General features: G+C 39.0%; 3 protein-coding genes across 3 annotated transcripts; all 3 read left to right on the top strand.

The window, feature by feature from the left end:
- The first annotated feature begins 1484 nt into the window (after positions 1-1484).
- LOC143459059 (uncharacterized) lies at positions 1485-6842 on the top strand. The gene is made up of 8 exons (XM_076956022.1): positions 1485-1942; positions 2023-2138; positions 3304-3562; positions 3951-4082; positions 4361-4554; positions 4742-4820; positions 5064-5235; positions 5510-6842. The coding sequence occupies exons 1-8, from the start codon at positions 1940-1942 to the stop codon at positions 6085-6087; spliced, it is 1533 nt and encodes a 510-aa protein (XP_076812137.1). The 5' UTR covers positions 1485-1939; the 3' UTR covers positions 6088-6842.
- Positions 6843-7274: 432 nt separating this feature from the next.
- LOC143459057 (uncharacterized) lies at positions 7275-9692 on the top strand. Its single transcript, XM_076956021.1, has 3 exons — positions 7275-7741; positions 8694-8840; positions 9018-9692. Exons 1-3 carry the CDS (start codon positions 7688-7690, stop codon positions 9213-9215), a joined length of 399 nt encoding a protein of 132 aa, XP_076812136.1. The 5' UTR covers positions 7275-7687; the 3' UTR covers positions 9216-9692.
- Positions 9693-11433: 1741 nt separating this feature from the next.
- On the top strand, positions 11434-18618 carry LOC143460420 (FAST kinase domain-containing protein 2, mitochondrial-like). The gene is made up of 17 exons (XM_076957914.1): positions 11434-11639; positions 12280-12351; positions 12624-12720; positions 12811-12942; positions 13083-13268; positions 13375-13476; positions 13745-13789; positions 13904-13957; positions 14115-14314; positions 14656-14848; positions 15104-15257; positions 15460-15664; positions 16489-16755; positions 16984-17175; positions 17390-17533; positions 17752-17919; positions 18038-18618. Exons 2-17 carry the CDS (start codon positions 12280-12282, stop codon positions 18257-18259), a joined length of 2433 nt encoding a protein of 810 aa, XP_076814029.1. The 5' UTR covers positions 11434-11639; the 3' UTR covers positions 18260-18618.
- The last annotated feature ends 2066 nt before the right edge of the window (positions 18619-20684 follow it).

Genomic DNA, 20684 nt, shown 5'->3' with positions numbered 1-20684 from the left:
TATGCAGTAATTGTTCACCTGATTGCGGAGGAGGAGAACGTAAATGAAAATTTTATTGTTAAGACTCAGTTGGCGAGGAAACGTTTTGTAATAGAGATGAGTTATGTGTGGAGTAATGTGTATGCAGCAGCAGACCTATTGTGTTCTGCTTGGAGTTGAATGGTATTTTATGAGAAAAGTTTACGAGAGTTTTGCGCCTGCGGAGAACGTAGAAAAGGGTTATTAATATTGAAATTAGAGTCTTTTGTGTGTTTGTTAAGCCTGAAAATGTGCCCGTTATCAGATATACTTCGTTAAATGTTTGTACCTGTATTTCTTTTTCAAATCTTTAGCCATGGCATGTTCGGCCGACTTCAATAAAAATGGCAGTAACCTCCACGACCGTGTATTGCGTGGGTCGACGACAATTTGTAAAACGAAGGTACTATTTCACCAGGTGTAGGCCACGCAGCCTGTTGTTAAAGATAGGCGGTTAGGCAAGGAGAATGGTCATGGAAAAAGTTGATTTTAGCTGTTTAAGGTTTTATTGGAGTTAGATTTAGCTTAAAGGTATATTTAGGTTAGGTTCAAGTTGCTATGTTACAACATTAAAGTTAGGTTAGCAAGGAATAATGACAAATAGCTTCGAACGCACGATTGTTTCGGGCGAAATGGTGGCAGCCTTTTTGAAACGCTACCTGAATTGTAATAAATGATCCTCCTACGCAGCATAGTCTTAAAAGGCCAAATTAAAATTTCATGGGGGTTGTAGGCCAACAGAAGGATTTATCGCTGTTTCGCTGTTCTATAAAAATAACAAGCGCAGTTCAGCAAGCGAGAATGTTATATGAAGAGAAGCTTTAGTATTGGAACACCGTCGTGTGCGTGCAGTAATGAATTAGGGTGATATCTAGGTCGTATACGCACATCCATGACGTAGCAGCAGTTTAGTTTGCCGTTCGCACTCAATCATAACCTGAGCTTAACTCGTTAGCTGTAAACCGCTTTTAAGTTTTATTTGTGTCCTGGAAACGTGTTAAAGATTTACAAACATTTCTTGTAATGTCGTTTCGTTTGATCGTATATCGATTCGTCACGCCTGATTGCATAATTTTGCACCGATGCATGTCAGCGCCGGAATACACCAAAAACGTTAAAAAGCAACAAGAGAAAACATCAAAGGTTTTACATCGTATAAATCAGTCATTTTCACCTACCTTTGTGAGAGCGCCATACTGTTCAACCAGCAGACCATCTCTATTGCACCACAGTATGTTTCATGATCATGCTTCTTATGACGTGATAAGCAAGGTGTGTAATACGTGCGTGTGCGTGCGCGTATAAGCTGTGTGCCGGATATTTGAGAGGATATGATGCAACGCATTGCGGTTTTGCATCTGCTTAACGTTACATGTCGCTCTACTACAATAATTTTAACGGGTGGAGCCGAATCGACTTGTGCGAGCTGGAGAACATGTATTCTGATCAAGGGCGAGGCGCGGAAATAAACACACGCATCGAAATGGTAACCGTCGTGTCGTCAGTGTATGTAGCGGTAAAGCATAAGCTCAGACAAGGTGTAGGTTTGTTTTAAGTTAACTTTCTGAAAACAGAACGCTACGAAGCTTAGGTCGTACTTTTAACTTTAGATGGACACCACCGCGATTTATCGTTTCGGTTATTGTTACGTCACACTACCATAGTACGTGTCTTGAGTATCTTTCCAAATATACGTTGGTAAACGTTTTGCGTCTCTTTGACGTCATTAGTGATTGATATGGTCTCACAGGAAGCATACCTAGTAACGAATACAGTATATTATGCTTTTAGTTTGACTCTTTGTTTTGAAACAATGGCATTATTGTACGTCATAAACAAGAGGCGCGAACTTTGCACAGATAGGCATAGGCAGTCAGATGGCAACAGGGAAGTGTAACTACCCTTATGTAGCAGTTTAATAATGGTAAGTGTATATTCAGCCGTTGAGCGTTAGTTAACAATTTTATCAAGTTAGTCTTTCACATTTCATACCTTCCTTATCAGGGTATTCTGCCTAGTGGGAATGTAATTATGTGGTATAAAATGTATGTGGTTCTAGCCGTGGTAGTATGCAGTTACTCCTTTGCGGTTTCTGAAACTCTTCTAGCTGGCAAACGAACGTAAGTATGAAATGAAACGACTCGTGCTTTTGATGTAATTGAACGTGACTAGTTCCCACGAATTCTATGGTTATTCTCTAGAAATTGACGTCATAGGCATACCCAAAAAATGAAGCCCTTCCCCCGAAAATTTTCTCTGAAATATTGCTAAGCCAGGAACTCTTTCAACGATACTTAAGATTAGTTGGATACCATAGCAATGCAGATGAAACACCTTTACTTGAAAATAACGAATCAGGGTTCGAAATCTTGGTATAGTCGGATGAATAACGCACGTTTATTGGGTTTTGTGCAGCAACTTGAGCGTAATCAGCGTCCGAAGTGAAATTGCCTTAATACAATTTCTAACTTGTCTTAGTGCAAATTTCGACTCGATTGTTTCAGGATAAATTGTAGATGTGTGAAATCTTCAAATCTTCGGACGCAGCACTATTTTTAGATTACATTTTTCGTTAGGTGAATTGGGCCACGCACACTTATTGTGAAATCAGTACTATGCTTTAGCCAGGCTAGGGGTGTGGAAATTGGAACAAATTAATTTGAAAGTGACTGCTGTAACTGAAATACGTCACGTAGCCTATTTTTAAAGATGGGCCTTCAAGATAAAAATATTGATTATTTTGTTATTTAGAGTTAAGATGTAGTTATTAGGTCTGCATTAGAAGATAAATATGGGTCAGACTTAGGTTAAAATATCATAACTTTCACGTTAGCTTTGCGAGGAAACAGGACAAGCGTAGCATAGAACGCGCGAATTTTCCAACATCAGGGTATTTGCGTAAACAGGAAAAACTCTTTGAGCAAGTTAAGTTTAGTTATAATAGGCAATAGCCCTGCTTGGCTGCATAAAAATTATTGTAGCCCATGTGCAAGTAGGAGCTGGCAATGAGATATTTTGACTTTAAACCGCGTACAATTAGGTCTAATTTAGAATTGGGTGTCCCATGGGAAGTTCTTTCACGGGCGCGTGAAAAACGCAGTCAACAATAATGTGTTTCACGTGATATGTGTTGTTTGCAACGGACCATCCGACTAATTTAATAAACGTACTAGCGTAAACATGCGACAGACACTTTGTTACGTTGCTTGTTTTAAAGTCCAACTTTCTCATGAGAATTATTGTGATGTGCAACATGTTAATATTTATCTTATTTTATTTTGTCAGGGTAACCACCGATTCCTCGAATCCGAAATCCTCATTAAAATCCAGAAGTTATCTTACTCGCATGAAAAAGAGAGACGTGAAAAAAGAACAACAGGACGACAGTACGTGGTCGCCATGGCTACCAACTCTTCTCTGCATCGACGGTCAAGTTAACTTCACGAATATGGGCTGTGGTGATGACGAGACGTTTTTTGAACAAACTCGTACCTGCATGACTCAGCATTGCGAAGGAGCGTCGCAACGGACAATTCCTTGCAACGTAAGGATGTTTTGTTCATCTTTATTGTTTTGCTTAGACACATCGAGAAGTTTTTATTAATGTCTTTCACTTTATACCGTATTTTGGCCCTCAAGAGCTATTAAGATCAAAGTATTTTGATTGTTTGTACAGTCGTAAATTTTGCTTAAAATTTAATTCATTTTTTATGGAGAAAGTTGTTTATGGGCCACATTGCATTATCGTGGTCTAACATTTGCTTTACTTTATTCTGTCTATTCATCGTTTTCAATTACATATAATGAAAAGAGTTAAAAACAAGTTATTGCTGGTGTTACATAAATACACACTGATGGGGGAAGTACCGTACTTGTACAAGATCTTTTCTTAAAACTTCCCCTTTATTTTCTGTAGTTTTGTTTTTGTACAGATATGCCTCCCAGTTTGGTCGGCCTGGTCTCCATGCTGCGATAATAAATCCTGCCCACACGATGTAGTCGGCGAAGTGAGGTTCAGGCAGAAGCTAAGATACGGGAATATATCTCAGTCATGCGTGGACAATGTAAGTGTAGGGAATTGTGTACATGTAGCCTACATTAACTAGGCCTAATACATTTTATAGGCCTACTCATGGGTATGTCTTGTGTGTTTATAGATTAGTTTTAGCCGCGCATGTATGCAGTTTGAAACTTTGTTCTAAAAATACCTATTGTTGTCTTATCGTATATTTAAGCTTACAATGCTTTATTTATTGCAATTCTAAGTTTTTGTTTGTGTATTTGACTTTGACTGGTCAGTGGTCATACAGTGTCATAACTTGTTAAAAAAAATTCTTTGTAGTTCGAGTTTGATTCGTCCTGTCATTTCGAAGTCGAGACGAAGAACTGCATCAGCGGAAGAGCTGTTCCCATTGGTCCGGCTCCTGGTGGCGAGGAACAATCCGAAACAGATGTTATTTCTAACACGGCAAAGATCATTGCGTTTGCATTGGTCGGTACATTGATGGTGGTACTGCTTGCATTCACAGGAAAAAGGTTAGAAAACTCTGAACAGAAGTACTTTGAACTAGTTCAGTGAGTCTGTTGCTTGTATTCATGCATCAAATCTCGCTCGATATGGATGACCACTCCGTAGTACTTTGACCAATTGTTTTTGTTTGTGAACGTTATAGTTTGATGCCGAAACCTGGTTAGGTTATGATTAAAACTTTCCATTTTTTAGATTGGGACGAACAATTATGCAAAGACCAGGAGGCTTGCGACGTACAACTCAGCAAAGTCTGTGCGAAGGAGATCATGACGTAAGCGCAAAAGCGTGTTTTTTCGACATCTTTGTTTTGTTTGCGGTTTTTACCGTTATGGAAAAGTTATGGATCATCATGAAAATTGTCAGTTATCGGCTTTAATGTGCAATTAGTCAATTAATAGAGTTATTATAACTTTGACAATTTCCTAATATTGATCTTAAACCCTTTGAGTGTAGCTATCGAGTAATACTTATTGGTTAGCAATCCACCAAACATCTGCATTTTCCAATTGTTTAGAGCCAATATTCAAACCTTGGTTACCAAGGCCAACAAGTCCCGCAAAGCCCACCGGGTAACTCAAACGGCATCGATGCATGCAGGATCGTGGTACTTAATCCATCCATAAGGAGGCTCCCAGGTAGGGGTCTTGCCACCACGCCTCTTTCTATAATAAAAGAAGAGGATGACGGTAAGTCACGTGTTACGTAGCTAAAGCGAATGTGAACCTGCATGATACAGACGTTAACAAGCTGCTGTGCTCGTTTTAGAGCTTGTTTTAATATTGTTTATTTTCTTCCGATTATCCCACGACTTGGACTGGCTTTCCAGACGGGGATGTTTAAGACTGTTGTGTTTAGTTTGAAATCGATTTTATTCTACCCCGTATTGCATTTTTAATCACCAAGTTATTAATCAAAGAATGAAACGTTGGTGCTTCAGGCTTTATTTTCTTCTCTTTACAGTCATTTCAGCCAGTGAGGACGACATCGGGGAAGTGACAGAAAACAGTTTATCCCGATCCCATCAGTCGAAGTTGAGTAGTCACGGAAGCAACGAAGCTATCCAATTTATGGACGAGGTTTTGACTCAACTTGAACAGGAAAACGACGACGAAGAAGAAGACGAAGACCAGCACGAAACATCAGTGGCTCGGCCCAACAAAGACAATTTAAATTTTCTAAACAATTTGGGTTGGAATCCTGGTGAGAGAGATTGTCGGCTGCAGCCGCTTGAAACTGACACGGACACGCAGAAAGATCCGGGTCTCACCGCATCCGTCATGTCACTGGCCTCGGCCTCTTTGCTGCGGCAGGGCGCTGTGTCAGTTGACTCTTCGTATAGGACTTCATTATCGAGCATGACTTCCGATGAGGACTCGTATTCTTTGAACGATATGAGCGAATGCTTCAGCGAAAGTGCAGCCAGTCGTCAATATTCGTCGCTGCCCGACGTCGCGAAATTACGCGATTTTATACCGGACATTGACGAGGTTTTAAAACGAAGCGATTCGCAACTTTCTGACAAAAGTGAAGTCATTTGAAAAAGATGACGTCACAAACACTTCATCTGGTTTTCGATTGAAGAGATTGCGTTTGTTAAGACACACAGCCGGGTCAGTATAGGAGGCGTACAATGAAAATGAGATTGACTGGCCTGGCTTCCCTGCTATTGTTTGCGGTGAGCAGCGACGTCCTGGGTTGTAATGACTCCAGTAACTTTTTTGATGACTCGACTTGATTGGAGTTACGTTATAACCATTGTGACGGCTAAAAAGAACACTAATTAGAGAAGAACAAGTAATTTGTAGACAGTTATGACCTCATAGCAACCAATTTAACGCAACGCATAATGTGATGTCAAAATAGTGTTTACAGTACGTTGAAAGGTACTGACTTGGACTTGACTCGAGTTACAACTTAGAATGACTCGAGTTAAAAAAATGACTTGGTTACAACCTACCTTGATCGCTGGTGCACGAACTGCAAATATCAAAATTGTTTTGAACTATTCTTCAAGTGTGTATAGTTTATTTTGTTATTAGTTTATTTATTTTTTAATATAATATGTTATGTGCTTTATTGTTGTGATAAACTGTGTAGGTTATGTCACATCCAACATTCCTCACCAATATGTACAACATCCTTTGATTAATTTATTCGAAAAAATTGAAAATTTGTCTTGCGATTACTGAAATGTTCTTTGCGAAACTGTATCGTTAATACTTACGACTAAGTCATAACTCACTTCTTGCATTGCACATCGGGAATCTTGCAATAAAAACGCAAGAAAGCTAAATACGGCCAAGAAGATGCAAATAGAATAGCCTATTGGAATTTTTTAACAGGATTTTATTGAAATCATGACCAACAAATACAATGCACAACTTTGTTGCAACACAAACACAACAAAGTGACAGTTTACCTGTATAGGGAGGCTGGGTATTGGTGTAGGTAGGTGTAGCACCTCTCCATAGGTGCTACACCTTGCCCAAGGGTGACCTGTGAGTAACGGCAGCTAAAAGATAACTCCACTTAGTCTCAAAGTAAACCCCTGTCGCCGGATGCAGGCCTATTGGCATTTGTTGGAGCATTGGCGGTGCCATGATCCAAAGAGATTTAAACACATTTTGCATGATCATGACGATTCCTAACGTACCATAAGTGGAAGAAGAAACCTAGTGAACCCAGTTTTTTCATAGTTAGTCCAAAATTAGTAAAACGCGTTGAAACTAGTTTGAAAAGTTGAGCGGGTGGTTGAGCAATTTTTGGGTTCTCCAAAACTTCTACTCTATGCTAATAACCGTAAGAACCCCTCTCGTAATACTGTAATAATCTGGCGTTAACTTTGGCGTTTTTAGCGAAGCCAGGGTTAGCGTACTTATCAGCAAACCGGGCAACGCAGCCCACAAGCTAAGCCTATAGGCCTATAGGTCTAATTATGTTACCAGATTACAGTATCATATACTATGTTTATATGGCTTATCCTAGGCCTATAGGTATTCGTATAGTATACAGTACGGAGGCTAAAGCTAGAGCACTATAAGCTAGTTACGGTCTGACGGTTTTGTAGTCTAATTTGATTCTTAAAGTTCAGAAGTTGTTTCCTTGTGCTTCTCTGAGTAAAACCACAGCCGTACCATCATGTCATCAAGGTGGATGACCATTCTGCAGCAAAGGCAGGCAAATTTGTCGAAAGTAAGTTTAAAATATGTGTTTAAGTATGCCAAGCTTTATAATTGTATTTCTTAGACTGAATTATAACTTTCAGTTGATATACGCATAATAATAGAACCTTTTTGAATTACTGTACTTGACTCTCTCGTCAGCTATCGCTGTAATGCTTAGCCTAAAGTAATGTAATGTCTGTCTTGGCATTAGTGTATACGAATTGAATTAAAAAATTTATCAACTTGCAAACAGGAATAAGAATTTAGAACAGAAGAGGCAGAGATACAAAAACTTGGAATCTTTTAAAGATATGTTATAAATATACAAACACATTTTTGCACTATTTTAGTGGTCAAGGCTGGCCTAAAAATTACCAGGAAATTGCCATTCAAAAGCAATGTGGGAAAGCTTTTCCATTGAAAAGAATCATTTTAGTGGTCTATGGCGAGGCTTCTGAAACTTTTTAGTTCTGCGAACTTATTTTAGAAACATAAAATCTATGCGACACCTTAATGGGTAGCCTACACGTTAAATATATTAAAACAATAAACGTCTAATTACAAAACTCAAGTGGTATTTTTGTCTCTGAAAAATTCATACAAGTGCACATAATCAAACAAAGTACAAAAATTGTGCCTACAGTAATAAAAGAACCGCATACTGAAAACAGCAAAGCGAATAAAAAATGAACAAAAAACAATTCAATCTATTAAAATTGAATTTGTTTCACGAGCCCAAAATTACATTTTGCGACCCCAAACGGAGTCGCAACCCACAGTTTGAGAAGTCCTGGTCCATTGCAACACAATTAAGCGATTTCAAGCTTTCATTAGGCATTAACTGCAATAGTCACTATTATTTTAAACAAAATTTTAAAATGCTGTTCTTATAAGCGTTGTCCTATTTTTTTGACCCTGCCTAAAGATATGCCATAAATTGTAGCTTAGTTTTTAACTTTTTCTGCATTTTTTTCTCACAGACAGAGGTTACTTGTCAAAAGTGTTTACAAAAAGGACATTGGACATATGAATGCAAAAATGAAAGAAAATATGTCCACAGAACATCAAGATCCCATCAGTTGAGCAAACATGTAAAGCAGGCCACAAAACGAAAGCTTCAAAATGAAGTAACAAAAAATAACAGAAAATTACTATCATACGAATATTATAACATTTCAAGCATTATTGTATGTTTTATTATGTTTGATTGCTGACAAACATCTTTCTAATTTGTCATCATAACTAAAATTTCCAAATTTTTTGGCTTTAATCTTCCTTAAAACTTTTACATTTCATGGTGATAGGAAAAGACAGCAAAGAAGCATCGAAAATCATCCAGTGGGTCATCAAGTTCATCTGCGTCCTCTTCCTCCTCATCGAGTAGTTCTTCGTCCGATTCGTCATCAGATTCATCAAGCTCGGACTCTTCAGATTCATTCAGTTCCTCGTCTGAGGATGATTCATCGGATGGCTCGGACTCTTCAGACTCCAGTGAATCGTGAAACAAAGGAAATGAGTTCTTTGAAAGGATCAAACTGAAATGGGATTTCAAACCAAGGAAGACTTGAGGCGCTGAAGCAATGACCGGGATCGAATATCTATTGATCTTATTCCTTGAATGAATGAATTGAATGTAAATCTGTTAAGTAGTTGTCTTTACCTTTTCAAAAGTACTGCTTACTTAACCATTATTATTAAGCAATCCATTTGTTCATTTTGTATTGCAGTTTTATCATTGCCTGCCATTTTAATGATACTTCTTAGGGAAAAACTGTTAGCTCACATATGCCTTAACATTAAACTGATCTTTCAGACAACCATGTTTTTGTGCATTGCAAATGTTTGTAATTATCTTTCTTATGATTTTTATACATGTTATGTTATTGTGACCTATTTTATGCCTTTTCATTTGGACATTATAAATCGTCTGTTTAATTGATACGGTTGAAATTTCATAGCAGTAAAATCAAACTCATTAATTGGTAATGAAAGTAAAAATGCAATTTCAAAGACGTCTGAAAGATCCACAGTTTGTTACCGTTACGATAAATAGTTGAACTTAGAAAGCTGCTGTACCTTAAACGTCAAAATACTACAGATAAGGCATTTGTTGTAAGTTTATCTATTGGAGTAAGCACAAAATATTTTGGCCAGTAAAAGTAAGTCAATCCTTTCATTTCAGCATCAGAGCTAACAATTTGGACACGCACAAGCAAACACGTGGTTTCATAGGCTTATAAAATACGCTCGGACAGGTCTTTTAATCACTCACGACCCACATCTTCGGAGTTAGATTTTCAGGGAAGAAAGAGTTTGAAGGTTGTGGTAAACTCAAAAAGTTATAGATTTTCTGCGACATCTACCGGCGACTACAGCAGGAGAATTGTGCAACTGTAGGTTTGCAGCAGCCGGAAAATATGATTTTTCTACAGCACCCATCATTTTCTAAAAATTCATTTGCCGCTTCAATGTTTTTGTAGGCTTTAGAAAATTATCGTTTTGTGTTTGACTTGCAGCGGCTTGGGTGGGTGGCTTTTTCTAATAAAAGTCTAATAAATCACATTGCACAATTTCTTGCAATGCGTTTTCCAAATGGCTGACATTTATGAATATGTTTTTTTGGAGAAAGCCTAATTCAACTACCCATGCTCCTGACACCTGTTGTTTATCATGTCGCCCATTTCAACTCCCCATCTATAAAAGCTCGCGCTTTTATAAGTGACCGGGAGACAAAGAAAGACAGAGATCGTTGACCGAATCTCTGTCGGACTCGGTGAAAATGAGTAAAACTTGTAGAACGGCAGTATTCAAGATGCAACTCACTTAATGGTCTTGCGAACACGTAGGCTACCTAATTTCAAATAAGAGGCTTCACTTGTAAGCATATTTGTTGCAACCTGTAGCCAACTGACAGTCACGGTGTTTGAGTATTTTAACCGCACGCAACAATAGAGTCAAATAATTTAACAGGTAAATTAAGTAAAAACGCTCTCATAATTCAAAAAGGTCTCTTCAGACTATATTCTTCAACACACAACTAGATAACGTTTGTATCAGATTTTTTCCAATTTCCCCTGAACTGTCGATATGCGTAAATTCTATTCCACTAACAAGTTTCGACAAAATTTTCATATTTTGCTCCCTCGAGCCCAGCCAATCACTTACCAACCAACCTGGTTACCTGGCAGGTGATCAGTTTGCGTTGGGTGTTTACACAAGTTCTATGAACGAAGCAACAACATCATGACAGTGGAGCATATGCGGTGGATGTATGTACTGTTCTGTGGAATATGGTTGGTATAATATCACAATCTTTATACTCGGATTGAGGACGGTCTTTGCGCAACTTATCCAATTCCAGAAGCTCTGCAATCGTCAAGGATAAGCACCATTTTCACTTTTCAGCACAATGTTAACTTATTCTTAAATAAAATAATTTCATTGCTGCATTAAACATTAATACAAACCTACAAACTTTTGGAAACATTTTTATATATGTAATGATGCTGCTGATCAAATTTTAAGTTTAGAGGTAGGGACTGAATAAAACGATATGCTTGACTGCATTCATGTGCTGTGTTGCCCAAATGCTGTTATTGATTTTTCTCATATTTAGGCTCATTTCATTGATCTTGTATTGACGTAATGATGGCAGAAGAAGGGCCTGTCTCACGTCAAACCTCGTTCTTTTTGACTTTGAAGCTCAGTGGAAAACTCCAGGCTAATTGATTTTACCTTTTTCAGGAGTTAACTGTTAGTCAGTAGGTCTTGAACATAGTGTACATCTGTACAAGTACCCAGACGTTACCTGAACAAATCTGCTTGGGCGTAATGAACTCGGTTTCGACTATGGAGGAGTGTTGAATATCAGAAACTTTTGGTAAAGGGCTTGGTGACTCATTTGCTTTGTAAAAAGATATTGAGAGGTAAGATACACAAGCCATCAGTTGTGTTGTGTGATTGTGGATGAACCTAAACGGTTTCTACCTTAGTGCAAAACTGCACAACTGAATGACGTCACAGTTTGGGTAACAGGAGTTTAGCATACAATTGCATCACATGGTTCTGTGTTTAACCCAGGGATCCATGGATATTGTAATAAACGGTGTAAGTTGGTTGTGTAAACCCAAACTGGAAAATTAAACGGGTTTTTGACGACCAATTGTGCATTTTATTTTGAGTCTAGTGCAGAAGTGCACAACTACTGTTTATAGGCTGAGAAGCTACTAGACCCCTACTGCCCAAATTGTGACAACAATGTGATTGTGCACTTCTGCACTAGACCATTCGTTTTTCTGGCTTTTATTCATATTTATTGTAAATTACTGTTCAAATGATCAAATTTGCGCAAATAAGCGCAAACGTGTAAAATTTTCTGTGTGATTTGTTGAGTTTTGTGTGTGTACAATGTTAACCATAGTCCGTAGTACTACACTGCTTTGTATTTCAAGCTTTTAAGCAACGCAGTTTTAAATGCGATCTGCACTTGTGTTTTTGTGTTATGTTTAGCTGCTTTAAAAAGTGCCATTATCAGATTATATCACTGTAATATGTGTCTTTTTGCAGATGTTTGCTTTTCTTAAATCGACTGGTGTGTTGGGACAAGCAACAAAAAGTTGGAAACTTCCGTTTAGTGATGTGGGTAAATTTTAAACCATTCAGGTGTTTAAAATGATGGCAATAATTTAAAATAGTAAAATTTTGTGATTGTGGATTACATCTGTGCTATTTTTATTTAAAACTAATGATGTCATCACATATGGTGGTGACATCACGATGACTTATATATCAATTACATTAGGACTTGGTTTAATTTAAGATTTAATTTAATAAAAGAAACCGGAGCACTTGCGTATACACATTAATTTGTATTTGCAACTTAAGCAATGACCAATTACCATTCTGTTTAGGCATTTTGTTGCCGCGTTCGACCTGATTCTTTGCGTAGTCCAAAAAGAAACTTAAGCTGTGAAACATTTAAGTCTCGTGGAAGTGAGGAAGCAGCTGGTAAAAATTTACAGACATGTTTTGTTTGAAAATTTAAAGTATCTTGTTGTGTAGTATTGCATTATTTGTTGTGTTTTGTGCAATTGTCAGACGATGCGCTGTCAAGCTATGGAGACCACGATGAAATAATAAACTGTGAGGAACCAACCTCAGTTGAACGCCCATGTACTCTTGATGGTGTGCAAAGAAATAAGCCAGTAGAATGTCTAGTAAGGTTGGAAGGTAAGACATTTCGCAGCAGATTTATGAATGAAATATGAAGACATATTCATGTCGCCAAACATTTTGTGACATGTTTTAAGGGTTTTGCAGCCATCACTCGTAAAATATTTGATACAGTTTTTGGTTGTTATTTTTTATAGGGGGCGTGGAAACCCAGTCTACGTCCCCGATGCTGAGTCCAGTCAGTTCACCGTCAAACATCCCAAAATCACTGTTTTCCACTGATGCCACCAACAAAGACATCATATCGCCCAGCAGTGAATATTCTAGTAGCGGCGTGTCCAGTGGAATCTTAACACAACCCTCGTCCATGGAGTTTAGTGACGGTAATGATCCATTTCAAAATTTTTGCACATAAAAATCCTTGCCACCAAGTTTTATGTATTGTTTCACTTTTGTAATCGCTAACATGTTCATCCCCATTGTATCAAGCTTTGGCCAATGAAGATGACAACTGTGATGATGATAAAGTTGACAAAAAGACATCTGTGACTGAAAATGCAATAATCGAACCTGAACCTTGCACAAAGCCTGGTAACTGTGCATAAAGAATCAGCATAATTAGCCTTGGTTATGAATAGACAGTTAACGTTGTCATAAGGTTGTGCTAATTGGCATCATATAATGCTGTGTCTAATCAAGCATTTCCATTCAGCATTGAGTACTGCACATCAATTATTTACTTTGCATAATGACATCTAATTACATTACCCATGAAGCCATGATATGAATGAGCAAATATGAAATCAAAAAATTTAAATGTATTACAAAATAAGTTCAAGCTGTTTTTGTGTTTACGTAGAACCAGAAAAGATTAAATTTGTGGAAGAAGCAGAATCAACTTCAGGTACTAAACTATTCCCTATGGAATATATTTAATTAGATTATTGCATTGGTTGGCCTTGTTTTACAGTCTAGCTCTACAATCCACATGCTTTTTACTTTGCACTTATTGTCACAGAACAACCAAATAATAGCAAAAGTATTGAGGACGAACCTACCCAGGTCGATGAAGGTAAGCTTGTATATAGCAAATCTACTCACCAGTGTATCTTCATTGTAGAGTTGTTGGTTGAAACCAAATGCAGTGTTGGACCGTCATAAAAATTTAACAACCAAAACCGTATATCTCGACTGAATAAAAATAATTTTAAGCATTAAACACTTTCTAGACGTTGAGCAAGTTCACACGACCACCACCAATGATGAGCTGCTGACCGTTATCGAGAGATGCCCGACTGCTCTGGATGTTCTCAGGGCTGTAGAAGAGCATCGCGGCGAGATGAGCCCACTTCTTGCTGTGGCTTGCATCCATTACACGTTCTTGAAATGTATCGGCCAGCATGAGAGAAACTCACCCGCCTATAACGCTGTAAGTTCGATGATTCATATGCGTTGTGTTATTTCATGCATCGCAAATTCCTATGGCTAACAAATTAGTGGAAGTAATGACTTTGTCGACTTGGACATGTGTGGAAGCTGAGATATTTTAAAGATATTTTTAAGACTAACTGCAAGTTTTCTGCTAAAACTTTTGAGAGACCGTTGGAGAAACTTACCGACCAATTTCGGTCTCCGAAAACAGATTAATAGTTTTGGGTCCTGAATATGTATCTATAAAGTGTATGTTAGCATGACGTTGTGTAACTGTCACTTGTGTTGTTATGTAACTGTCACTTGTGTTGTTATGTAACTGCCGCTTGCATTGTTTAGTTATGTGGGGAGATACTGACAAACAACATGTTCCGAACCATGGTTCGAATAATGGAGGCAAATTGCAAGTCTCTGAATAATTTCGCCCTGCTCACTGCCGCGTCCGATCTTCTTTACCTCCGAAGCACACTGAAGAAACCGACCATACCTACACTGTTATCAAGCATCGATTATGACGCTCTCAATCTCGATGGTCAGTATATTTAAGAGCCTGCGTTTTAATTTGCGTTCAATTCTCTTAACGGTATCCACCGGGAATTGCCTGACAAAATCAATAATATGAATATTATATTGCTTAATCAAAAGATGGGGAATGTTTTGCTGTTTAAATCGTGCTCTAAACCCGATTGATTGTCCAGACTTTAGAAGCAATTTTCAAGGCATTGGATAAATGTGACTTCAATCTTGTAACTCATTTACTGTGAAAGAAAACATGTTTTCATCATAGAACTCCGCTTGCTCGCCGGCTGTCTTCACACGCCGTCCATTCCCCTTCTGAATTCGGAGTACATGTACAACGTGGCCGCGTCAGTCGCCATGAAGCACCTGGATGACATAACAGACCTTTACACGCTTCTCAGCATAATGAAATGCTTTGGCAGGTGGCTAGATATAAAGTGTTTCTCTGTTATTGAATACCTTTGCATAGTCTTGCCCAGGCGGTGAAAACGTTGTCTGGTGCCCTAAACAGCATCATAGACACATTCATGCTATGTTTGCTTTATGCTGTGTGATTTGCATTAACTCTGTTTAAAGAGTTAATCCAAGCGGCAGGAATTTGTCCCAGAACTTTTTTTAACCTAGATATTTCACGAATCAAGCCAAGCGCCGAGCGGACGTGAGAGTCGCCTCATTCAGCAAACATCTAGGAGAGACTTACCCCGACGGAAGATTGAATGCTTCACACATGTTCGACGCGTTTTACCGGATGGATTATGCCCCTTCTCGGCCTCTGCAGCTGAAAGCATGCGAAATTATCGGCACCTCCGATGTGCCCCTCATGCAACAAGTAACTTATTTCTGTTCTGTGTAACGTTTTTGAAACTTTTATGAACCGGCGTAGGGTCAGACGTTCCATTTTGATGAGATCGTCATCTCAGTGCTTTAAAATAACATATGACGTTTGCAGCACAATCGGTGCTATTAAGAACAATTATCATCATCAGTCGACGCAAGCATAAATTTAACGAACATACTGTTATAGCGTTGCAATATAATTACTGTAGTTGTCTTAATGAAAACGTTTTAAACGTGGATTGTCGCTAGGACGTTCGGTGCCTTGTTAATGGCACAGAAATTTCTTCCATAATCACAATCCCCCCCACCTTGCAACAGACTTAAAAGTGTCTTGAATAATTCAACGAGTTGATCACGTGATGTATCGATCGGCTTATGTGGTTGGATAAAACTTATCTGGCTTCAGATTCATCGCTGGCATTTTGGTGATAGGCCTACATTGCTTATGGCTGATCTATGAATCGAAAAACTTACTCAGTGCGATCAACATCGGCTCGTCTCGAACAGTCTGTGGCGGGAACAAATACAAATTCTACCCATAATTTGTTGTTTTGCGAAGATGGTGACGTCACTTTTTGCTAAGTTAAAATAATGACGTCAGACATTAATATTTATAACCCAGCATAAGTTTTGTGGAAGCAACTGACCATTTATCCCGATCGTACAATTTAAGGCGAAAATGTTTTCCACGAATGTCATCTGTTTTTGTAGATCTAAAATGACGAACACTTTCGTTTTAGGATCGTTAGTCATTTATTTCAGTGAGGTCATAACCTAGCTAGCATTTCAGTGATGTCATAACCTCTTGACGTTTAGGACGTCACCGCCATACTCCGATACTACGTCAAACACGGCTTCACGATGTCCAGTGTAGGTCACTCCATGCTGGACAAGATAAGCGACACGCTGTGTAGTTACATGGACTCTTACCCAATCACACAATTCACCACCAATGTCAAGTGGTTGAGTGTATTCTATTACTACAATGAGGCACTCCTCGAGAAATACGTTGACCTCGTCCGCAAAGATATGGACAAGCTGGACTTCGTAGCGCTCAGTGACGTACTCGACGCTTTGTCACAGGTATTATGACATCAATATTGCAAGTTTGTCAAAATTTTATGCTTTGATTAGAAAATTTCGGTTAAGAACGGAATTATCCAATCGCCTTAACATAATACTCTTAGTATTTTTATATTATTTTTCGAAACGGTAACTTGATGTTGTATACAGCATCGATTACTGACGTTTATTCTTCAGTTGAATTAGATTAGTGGTCGTCCTTTTACCCCTGTCTTGTCTTATGCGCAGGTCTATTACCTTCCACCGAACGCGGAAGACTTCTTCGAGCAGTTGAACAAAGAAATGCTGCAAAAATATCCAACCCTCCATCGGAGCAATGTGAGGAACGTCCAACGCAAGTTGCTTCTCACGACTTTTCATTTCTCCGTGTTCGGGAGATACCCCTGGCAGCTGATCAAGCTCACCCTCAGCCATGAGCAGGTTTTTCATCTTCATCCACTTTTGTTATCCTTAAACTCGCGACGCGCCGGTGTTTTATAAGAGTTTTTTTTAACAAAGTTTGAAGAATTCTCTTTTAAAGAGATTTCCGTTTTCATAACCATTCAAACAAAGCAAAAAGTTTGAAGTTTTTTTGTACATCCGAAATAACTTTACCAAATTGAAATAACAACCAGCCCCACAATTTATCTTCCAGATGCAGTACAACAGGGAGGCGGCGAAGAACTTCCTGAACGATTTCTGTCAGTCATTGCGCATCGAGCGACCAGACTTACTGCCCGGATCCATTTCGGTAACCCCAGTCGAATATTCAGCACCAAAGCTGTACGCGTTTGAAAATGTGAGTTTGCACCGTTCAGGCTTGTTGTTGTCCTGTTGTAGCAACCACCCTTGCTTTCTATGGCTTTTGTTTCAATCCATAATCGCTTGGGTGACTTCGTAATCTCAATATTTAACTTGTATAACCATCGCATTGGAAACTGTAACCGCGCTACCTTCTACATTTGTGTGTTTGGATTTACCAACGACTTGCCAATTCGAGCCCCGCTTATTTCTCAGGATGTTTGTTCCGTTTTGCGCACCGTGGTCGGTCACCAAAACTTTACGCACGTCTCTTCTCCAGTTCGGGGACTCCCCATGTTTCTTCTCCAACAGCAATTAGATGGCAATCTGCTCCCGATGAAACGCAAGAACGCGATGTTCATCCCGCCTCACATGCATCAAACGGTAGGTACCTTGTAGTCAAAAACATCCCCAAACACTAGAAAATATGACACGTCATTTCTGTATGACGATACACACATGCGGTGTGCGATTGACGCCTAATACCGACCCCATCAAGCAGGTGCAGAACGTGGCGGTGATTCCCCTTCCTCGGTCGAGGTTCTGCATCAAGTCCAAGCACGCCATCGGCAAGACCCGGCACGCCCTGAGGCTTGTCCGTGCTCAGGGTGCCCGCATCGTGACCGTCCCCCATTTCGACTGGGACAACCACAGCATCCACCACAAGCTGTCCTTCCTACGACGCAAGATCTTCGAACAGAGAATCGATGACGTGATCGCCTGATGACGCGAACGAAAGTGCGGGGTCGGTGACGCAACGAGGGGAACACCCGATGTTTTCTGTCTATCATATTCAAGCGATGTGAACCAAGCGCACTTTAAAAGCGTCAAAAGATTACTGACAACTTACAATGTCCTGACGCTGTGCTTTTTGATCGACTGTTCGGTTGACACTTGGATATGTGACGACGTATGTTTGTAAAAAATGGACTGAATTTTACCGCCAACATTCCACCACGCGGACACCGATCCTGCGTTCAAGTTCCCTGTTATAGTTGTTGCATGTCCCTGTTCAAATCATAATCCAACCGTTGTATCACTGTGAGAATGCTTCTTGTTGTAATACATTGCTATCGTGATCAATTGTGGCCCCTTTGCCGTCAAAACGCGTGCAAATAGTTTTCAGGTCCAAATGAAAGACGAATTCCCTGCGTATAAGTTGTAATTTAAGAACGATAGAAAGGGTAAGAGCAACCCAGGCATAGTTGAGTTGCGGCAAAAAGGTTTGGATTTGCGAAAAACGCACACACGTTAATAAATTAAGCTCGTCCGTTATGCCTGACGGATTCCTCTTTGAAGGTAAACTGACGCACAGAATAAAGGTAAAAACAAGATTGTTGGTTGCACTTCTTTTTTTGTAACCAACAACCACTAACGATAGTTTCTTTTTCGCCATTGACTGTGAGGAGCGAAGATTATGGTGATAACCTGGTCGAACAAGAAATACGTTCACAAACAATCAACGAAGGAGAAAAAGCGTCGAAGCCCCGAGGGCTTAAGACGTGCAGTGTATAAATTACAGTGGTGCCGCAGCGATGGAAGGTTAGCGCGGCCAGCAAATCCAGACAAATGGTTGAAACTTGAAAGAAGGCCGATAAAAAGCGCAAAAGCGATAAGCTTACAGCACGCACGAATAAAACGATGCAATTACTGTGTTAAACTTAGGCAAAGACATGATCTGCATCGCGTCTTCTTGAAGGGAAGTGATCCGAAAAATTGTCGAAAATTCTGCCAGGTGCACAACACTTGTGCCTTTTTAAGGTTTGTGACCAAACAATACGTCACAAGTGTCATAACCTTGCTAATAAACCACCAAAGTGGTGATGAGAAAAGATGTCGAAAATAATGATAAAAAATGAGTTGGTGCCATATGGCTTCTCCATTCCATGTCGGATTAGAAACCACTGCACAAGAAAAACAGAATGTGCTACTTACAAATGAAAGTGTTTCTTGCACTCGGTTTAAACTTGTGTTGAACGGATACTCTACTCTGTGTTGAACGGATAAAGACTATATACTCTGTTTCTCATAAAGTGTTCCTTACAAAATTGGAGCTTTCATCCAACTAGATTTTAGTTTTAAATGGGAACAAATTTACGAATTTGGTTCAAATTTTACACTAACTTATAAGTTTTTCACAAAGTTGTCGAAACACTTGAAACTTTTATGAACCTAAATCTATCACGCGAATAGCAAAACAACCGTTTTTTACCAAAAAAATGTTGGATTGGAGTTGGCTAAAACGTTACACTCTTGTCATGTTGATGTCACATTTTAAAAGCAGCGAAGAACGATTTTGTGAGTAACAAAGAAGAAAAGTTGCTTAACTTCAAGTTGACTGAATACAAGAGTTTCTTTTAACTATCTGGAAAGAGGACTGTTTAGTAAATTGAGGTTTCTTGTGCTTTGAATTAAAAACAATTTAGTAGCTGTTTGCATATTTTTTGCAATCATAAATTTAAGGTATAAAATTTACACACCAATTGATTTGCCTTAATATTGATGGCAGCCAATCTTAAATGTTGCGGCGTTTGTAAAAAAGTAGTAAATCCTGACGATTTACGATTTTATCGAACTGATTTAGTCATATCTATAAATTGCTCTAATCTAAATTAAATGCTTCAGCGTAATCGGCAGCAGATTAATTATCTGTGGATGCCGATATGAGTTTTTCAGGATGCCTCTGACATGTTTTACGATGCCGTATGCGTAATCAGATAGCGTATTTGGACGGGGCTGTTACGTTTTTGTGTTTGACTCAAACTATGCTAGTATCTTGGGAAAGAATATTTAGAGACCAACAAACTTCACAAATTTCTGTTCTGGAAAAAGCTCTGGTTGATGAGATGGCCGTTAAGTTATGGCCTACCGTGATTCATCACATCTGCGAAGTGCGCCTAACAGTTGTTAAAACTTCAACACATGCGTATTTGTGATGACACAATTCGAGATAACAGCTGGCGCGCCAAGTCGTCAAGCTGGGAGTCACCAACACTTTATTTTATAAAATATTTCAAACATGAAAGCAAAGAATGTTGGAAATGTAATGGCCGGTGCGTCTAGCACAGGGTAGAAAAGGTGCTGTGGATAGAATTCAACAAATATTTGCTCTCGAAGAATTTGTTTGGTAGACAAAACTATACCAGTTC

This window comes from Clavelina lepadiformis, chromosome 5 (genome assembly GCF_947623445.1).
Source record: "Clavelina lepadiformis chromosome 5, kaClaLepa1.1, whole genome shotgun sequence".
NCBI lineage: Eukaryota > Metazoa > Chordata > Ascidiacea > Aplousobranchia > Clavelinidae > Clavelina > Clavelina lepadiformis.
Note: the sequence above shows the minus strand (reverse complement) of the source record. Positions and strands in the feature narration are given on the sequence as shown.